Source organism: Cannabis sativa, chromosome 6 (genome assembly GCF_029168945.1).
Source record: "Cannabis sativa cultivar Pink pepper isolate KNU-18-1 chromosome 6, ASM2916894v1, whole genome shotgun sequence".
Lineage (NCBI taxonomy): Eukaryota > Viridiplantae > Streptophyta > Magnoliopsida > Rosales > Cannabaceae > Cannabis > Cannabis sativa.
In genome coordinates, this window is record NC_083606.1 from 62,138,638 (window position 1) to 62,146,451 (window position 7,814).

General features: G+C 38.4%; 1 protein-coding gene across 1 annotated transcript; it reads left to right on the forward strand.

The window, feature by feature from the left end:
• Positions 1-4,809: 4,809 nt before the first annotated feature.
• Positions 4,810-6,936, forward strand: LOC115695372 (uncharacterized). Its single transcript, XM_030622440.1, has 2 exons — positions 4,810-5,725; positions 6,080-6,936. Exons 1-2 carry the CDS (start codon positions 4,810-4,812, stop codon positions 6,934-6,936), a joined length of 1,773 nt encoding a protein of 590 aa, XP_030478300.1.
• Positions 6,937-7,814: the final 878 nt, after the last annotated feature.

Here is a 7,814-nt window from a genome sequence, read left to right on the forward strand (position 1 = left end):
GTACAAAAAATTTTACTTTTAGTCACAACAAAAAAGTTGCGACTAATTATTAATTATCATTCCCATTATCTGACAAAAAAGTCCGTAACTAAAAGTATTAGTCCCAAAAATTATAATTTGTTGTGACTAAATATGGTTTTAGTCACAATACTTGTTGTGACTAAAAGTAAATTAGTGACAACTTGTGTCTAAATACTATGTTTTAGTCACAAGTAGTTTTTTGTTGTGACCAAAAGTCACAAATTTATGTTGTGACTAAAAAGTTGTCACTAAAAGTAGTTTTTTGTTGTGACCAAAAGTCACAAATTTATGTTGTGACTAAAAAGTTGTCACTAAAAGTAGCTATTTTTTGTAGTGTGTAATGTAACAGTTATATTGCAAGCCAACAAATATAAAACTACAAAACAACTATAATTCTACATAATTTGTACAAACGAATATTACAACCATCGTGTTTTATCTATTCAGGTCGCGTATTTGATAATTTTGAGTCTTGATTTTATAATACCATGATATTGTAGTAGCAAAATTATTATTCAACTAACGTGCAACATAATTGCAACTAGAAATATTAAATGTGAATGTGTATATATAAGAAACTATTTGTTAGTGTTTTTTTTTTTACATTGTCGACAATTTATTGTACCTTAATAGTAATATGTGAAGAAACAACTGTTAGACCTCTATAAACCAACTTTATATCAACTAATTTAGTATATTAATAAAACCAAACATGTTATAAATGTTTGTTTAAAGAACTTTTTATTGTATTGACGATATGAAAATTGCAAAATGTTTATACAACTATAATGCAACTGTTATGGAACATAAAAAACCAGAACAGTATTTCCATGTATGTGACTCTATCTACATGTGAATTTACTATTCTATTCGTGATTTAATATAAACAAATTCACTATTAGAAATCTAGAAAATAACGAAGAATGCATCGGAATAAATATTTAATTATAGTATTGATGTAATTTTTTTAGATTATACTTGAGTCGAATTGTTTGAGAACTCTAGTTCAATTTTTTGAGATCTGCATTTCATGGATCTAAAAGTTGAAGTTAAGAGATTAGTTTTATGGGAGTTAAATTGGATTTTTGGTTAAACTTTAGTTTTGTAGTAGTTTTTCTACATTTTTTTTTCATGAATTCGAAATAACCCCTATTTTGATTGATTCTAGTCGTCTTTTCAAATGAAGTCACCAGAATTAATGATGGTTATCTTCTGGTTGGATTTCGTTTCGATTGTGTTGAGTTGTTAGGTTAGTCGATCGAAAGTTCCATGCGTGAGATTGTTTGTTTCATTTCATGCAGCTGAAGTAGTAGAAAAAGTAGTATTTTGGTAATATTTAATTACTTTTATATCTTTATATATTAAAAGTGCCTATCTAACGACATTTCTTGGTTTAACAGAATATACTTAAAAATAAAAGAATATTCTGTTAAATTTAACGATTAGGTTTGATCTCCCGTTAAAAAATAAACCCAATAATTAAACCCAAAAAATTAAACAATCTTTTAAATAAACAATCTTTTAAATATTAATAATCTCTTTTTAAATTAAAAAAATCATCTTAGCCACATATCTCTCTAACAAACCTATCTTGGGAGAATATTAATAATTTTTTTATTTATTTTTTAAAAAAGAAAAATATACATAAAATATCTAGAAAAGATAATATAAAAGAAGATTGATTGTGTTGGCTTAGAGATTTTTGGGCTTGGGCTTAAAAAAATAATAATAAAAAAAATGAAATGGGCTGTAATTAGTATTTACCTTATATGTTTGTGCTTATTTTTAGTTTTATTTTTAATTTTACCACCAAGAGGAGAAGGTTGAAAAATATTAGAATATGAAAATATTATTGGTGCTTATTAGTAATTTGCAAAGAATGTGAAAGTCTATAAATATATAGTTGTGTAGCTATTATTAAATATGAAATGTGATAATAGAACTTTTTTCAATTAGAAGATTAATGTACATTTTACTATTAATAACATACATTATTATAACACAACTATGTTTTACTTACTAAATATACTGACACATATTTTATTTTTATAAAAGAAATCGTTCAAATAATTATACTATTTTAATTATTAATTAAAATAAAAAACTAAAATATTAAATAAAACTAACACTACGTAAGCCACGTAACAATCAAAAATTATATACTATCTAATATTTAATTATATTAATAATTCAATATTTTTATATGATGCTAGTACATTTTAGCATTTCTGAATGTTTTTAGAAGATATATATTCACTGATACGATCAGCTGACGTGGTTGATTGAAATTTTACACATTGAATAGTGTTAGATGAATTAATGAATAAGTGGAGGTGCAATAGTAAATCAGCATGTATAATTAATGAATGTCCTGATCAGTAAAACGAAAGGCAGCAGAATAATTAATAAAAGATATATACTGATAATGCAATATAACGGTAGAACCCTATGAGTGAGATCCACGAAGACTCCTCTTGTGTCGTGTTTTGAGAGTGGAAGAATTTGATTTGCCTTTATTCACCCCTCTCAAAGAAACTACCTGCCTATACCCTACTCTACTCTTTTTTTTTTCTCTTTTTGGTGGAAACCCTACTCTACTCTTTAGTTTTAGATCCAAGGTAGAGAACCCCAAATTTGTTATCCACAACTATAACTACATTAGGAAACTTCTGGAAAGCTCCTCTGAAGAAGAAAGCAACCTAGGGCTCGAAGTGTAGTGCCGTCGAAGCTGCTCTCGTCGTTGTCGCCGTTCATCGGCGTTAATGTCCGTCCTTCGCCCCTCCAGTCAAGTGACGGTTCAACCCATCCTACCCAGCTGCCGTTAGCTGCCATCAGACAGAACCCACCATTAATTTCCCTTGTCATCTCCTTCACAGGTAACTTTCTAATCCACCATAACTCTTCTGCTGCTGTCCCATCTGTGATAAATTCTGGTCTGCATCCCATTTCAATTTCTTCAAAACTTTCTTATAAAGGAAACCCCTATTTTGATTTTGCATTTATGGAAACCATACCTCCCGAACCACCCTCAGCAATGATTAAACCTATTGTTGTAGAGGACACTACCCAAATTCTAAGAGCCACTGTCATCTATGCAGGTATAATCGATTATTCTCCTGACATGGAGAAGTTAATTCCCACTGAGATCCTTTGGCCAGAGCATATACTCGACCATTTCAGATTATATATACCAGTTTCTTCCTTGATTCACGCTGCACTATGTCCTTTTCTGCATAATTTCATTGTTCACTTCTGTACAAACACTAGCCTTTCTGTTTTTGTTCATAGACAAATTCCCACCCTTGTTCTCACAATGGACGACTTGTCCAACACATTCACTGCCAATCTTAACCTCACGGCCCTTGAAACTCAAATCCACTCCTTCACTGACACACCTGATCATCCTGAGGATGATGGATGTGAAGAGCCTTCTGCCTTCTTAGCGGTCAAGCTATTGACCACTCGCCACTTCAACTCTGAAGCCTTCAAGAACCGACTCAAACAGATGTGGCCTGAAAGATTTTCCATCAATATTCTTGAAAAAGAGCCCAACTTCTATACGGTTGAATTTGGTTGCTTCGGAGATAGACGCCGAGTTCTCATTGGCCAACCCTGGCATTTTGACTATAAACTCATTGTCATGACCCCCTTAGAAGCTGGCTCTGTGGTAACTGCTGAAACTCTCAGTACCACCCCTTTTTGGATTCAAGTTTCAGGAATCCCCTTCTTGAAACGATCTCATGTTCTTGCACAAAAGCTCGGTGAAGTCCTGGGGCGTTTTATCGAAGTTGATACTGCATCCCTCAAAGAGACTTGGGGTCCCTATCTCCGAGTTCGAATTGAAATGGATGTTACTCAGCCACTCCCGCGTGGAACGGGCTTCCATTTCCATGGAATGGCTGCCCCAGTTTGGCTTGAATTCCGCTTCGAAAACTTACCTGATTTCTGTCACTACTGTGGCCGACTTAGCCATATAGTGAATCATTGCCATGAGTTTCTTGCTAAGTGTGATTCCTCCTCGGCTCCTCCTTTGCTTCACTATGATCAATCCCTAGGAGCAAAAATTCGAATAACTTCAAATCCTTTCTACATTGCCTGTTCTCGTACTAGACTGCGGCCTCATATTGCCAATCCTGCTTCCTTGGCTCCGCCCCCTCCTTACCGATTTCACCAAGCCCCCATAATCACTGAAGGTCCTTTCAATGAACCTACCTCAGCCTATGGAGTTCAACATCTCAGCCAACCACAAACTACTTTGATGGGTTTACACACCACTCTCCCCTCACCTCACTTCAATCTTAATCACTCTCCTCCCACTACTACTATATGGCCGTCTAACCAACATGTGGCTGCTCCAACAAACTTTGCTCCACAAGCTAACTCCCCTGTTCCTTCACCAAATAACACTGCTCCATCAAATCTACCACCTTTTCCAACTGTCACGGTGGCTGAACAACTTGCAACCTCGCTTCCTCGGCCCATTTCCACCTCAGCTGAGGCTCTAGTAGCCACCACTGGGGCTCCTCAACACGTGGTGCCGGTCTCTCAAGCTTTTTCTACCATCTTAGCGGACCTGCACCCATCTCAGCCGCTTCGTTTCGCTGTGGGTTCTTCTGCAAACACTGCCCCAAGCTCTTCAAGGATCCGGAAGTTCAAACCTCAGCGTCCCGATTGTCTCAATGCTGCTGAATTTAGAAGAATGCTCAAATGCACGCGCAATTTGGCCAAGTCTCTTGACGAAGAGACTGTTGAAGAGGCGGGTGACGCTCAGCGTACCCGCCTAGAGCCATGAGCATCATCAGCTGGAATGCTCGTGGATTAGGGAGTAAACGAGCATTCCGTTCTCTCTCCCTGTTGGTGAAGCAAAACCGCCCAACACTTTTATATATTATGGAGTCTAAACTCCCTGTTGGAGCTTTAAATAAGTTTGCTTCAAGTCTTAAATTTCCTAACGGTTTAGAGGTCCCACGTGTCGGGCTTAGTGGTGGTCTTTTGTTGCTCTGGACACATGTTGTGGATGTAACCTTGCTTTCATATAATATAAGTCATTTTCACTGTTATCTTAAGTTTCCTAACTTTCACGCTTTTACTTTTACCGCTTTTTATGGTGCACCTCACACTCAGAATAAACTGCACACCTGGCAATTAATAGATCGACTTGGCTCTACTGCTCGGCTCCAGCCGTGGCTCATTATGGGCGATTTCAATGATTATCTGTCTCTTTCTGACAAAATCGGCGGTAATATGTCTCGTGCTCCATCAGCGCAATTTCAATCCTTTATCGACAATCATGAACTTCACCCTCTCACCCCGCTAGGTAATCTCTTCACTTGGACTAATCGCCAAAAGCAACCAAATCATACTCAGGAACGGTTGGACTGGTGCCTATCTAATAATGCTTGGGATGCCATCTTTCCTGATTCCCAACTAAATCATGGCGATTTTTTTGGTTCCGACCATCGGCCTCTCATTCTCACCTTGCAATATATGAACGGTCATCGTAACCAAAAACCCCGCTTCATTTTTGACAAGCTTTGGATGTCCGAACCGGGATTTGAGGATTGCCTACGCGATGCTTGGACCCAGACTAACCCGAATCCTCACCCCAATCCTTTAATTGGCCTTAAGGAAAGACTCACAACCTGCTCCTCTCGCCTCACGCTTTGGAAGCAATCCTTAGGACCCCCGATAGCTACCCAAATTCGTAATGTTCAATCTCAGCTCAAAATTATTAACTCTTTGCCTCAACCTACGAATGATCAATTAGATTAGGGTAGGAAGCTTGAAGAAGAGTTGGGTGGTTTACTGCAAAGAGAGGAAATTTATTGGCAGCAACGCTCTCGAGTTACTTGGCTCCAACTTGGTGATAAAAATACCAGATACTTCCATCGTATGGCCTCCACGAGACGATCTACCAATAAAATTCTTTCCCTCCAGCGCTCGAATGGTACCTGGGCTCATGATACACACTCCATTTTGACAACTATTGAGCAATATTTTACCAACTTGTTTCAAAGTCAATTGCCTGACAATGACGTCATTGAATTTGTTCTTTCAGGCATCACTGAGCGCCTTACTCTGGCTGAAATTGCCCTTCTTCAGGCCACTTTTACAGCCATTGAAATTAAAACTGCTACATTCCAACTCGCTCATGAGAAGGCCCCAGGCTTAGATGGTTTTAACGACAGTTTTTTCCAAAAGAATTGGCATCTGTTGGGTCAAGATGTTACAGCTGCTGCTCTCAACTTTCTGAATGGGGATGCAGATTTATCGACCGTCAACCAAACGCTCATTGTTCTCATTCCCAAGAGGCCAAATCCTGAACAGATCACTGACTATCGACCCATCAGTCTCTGTTCCACTTTCTACAAAATCATTTCGAGGGTTTTAGTTAATCGCCTTAAACCCATCCTCAGTCGTATCATTTCTCCATCACAAAGTGCTTTTCTTCCTTCCCGTTTAATCTCTGACAATATTATCATCGGTCAGGAGGTCATGCATTCTCTCACTCATCGTAAGTCTGGTAAATTGGGTTGGATGGCCTTAAAGCTTGATATGGCCAAAGCCTTCGATAGGGTTGAATGGGTCTTTATTCGCAAAATTATGGAACATTTTTTATTTCCTAAGCGTTTTATCGATCTCATTATGGCTTGTGTTTCCACTGCTACCTTTTCCTTCTCCCTTAATCAACAAGTATTGGGAACAATCAAGCCTACCAGAGGCATTCGTCAGGGGGACCCCCTTTCGCCATATTTATTTCTTCTCTGCTACGAGGGTCTTTCTTCGCTCATCAATTACAAAACCCAGCAACGTCAACCTCGGAGTCATTCCCTTAGCATTAAAATTGCTCGACGAGCCCCAACCATCTCCCATCTTTTTTTCGCCGATGATAGCCTCCTTTTCAGCTCATCTTAGGTTCAAGCTGCGACTACCATCCAAAGCATTCTCCGTGACTACAGCCATGCATCTGGACAAATGGTTAACTTCACTAAATCGGCCTTATACTTCTCCCCAAACACAACCCAAGCGATCAAGCAAGAAATAGCTACGCTCCTAGGCATTCCAGTTCGTGACACGATGGATAAGTATTTGGGTCTTCCTCAAGCTTTTGGTCGATCTAAAAAGGATGCCTTCAACTACATTAACGATCACGTTTGGGCCCATTTAAACAAATGGAACTCTAAATTTTTTCCAAAGGTGGTAAAGAGGTCCTCTTAAAATCGGTGGTCCAAGCCATCCCTTCTTATGCCATGGCGTGCTTCAAGCTTCCTGCATCATTCCATTCTAAGATTGAATCTCTGATGGCCCTGTTTTGGTGGGGCGGCAATGAAAACAACAGGAAAATTCATTGGAAAACATGGTCATCTCTTTGTTTTTCAAAATTCCATGGTGGCCTTGGCTTCCGTTCTATGAAAGCTTTCAATCAGGCGATGTTGGCCAAACAAGCTTGGCGGCTACTCCAATATCCTCATTCTTTAGTGGCCATACTCCTCAAAGCTCGATATTTCCCTCAAACTAGTTTCCTTCATTCTGGCAAGGGTCACAGACCTTCCCTTGTTTGGTCTAGTATAACCTGGGGTAAGGAACTTCTCCAATCAGGCCTTAGGAAGTCAATTGGTGATGGAACTACCATCAACATATTCAATGATGCTTGGATTCCCGGTTATGGTAAACTGCATTACTTGAGGTATAATTCAAATGCTGATATGACAGTGGCTAGCCTCCTCACACCTGACAAGCAATGGAATCATGCCCTCATCCATTCCCTTTTCCCTTCTGACATTTCACAAGCC

What these genes read in the sequence shown, in the direction of transcription:
- LOC115695372 (XM_030622440.1), top strand. Translation starts at nt 4,810, where the DNA reads ATGAGCATCATCAGCTGGAATGCTCGTGGATTAGGGAGTAAACGAGCA. An exon ending in CCCGATAGCTACCCAAATTC is followed by an intron (nt 5,726 to 6,079) that starts GTAATGTTCAAT and finishes TTGTTCTTTCAG; the next exon opens with GCATCACTGAGCGCCTTACT.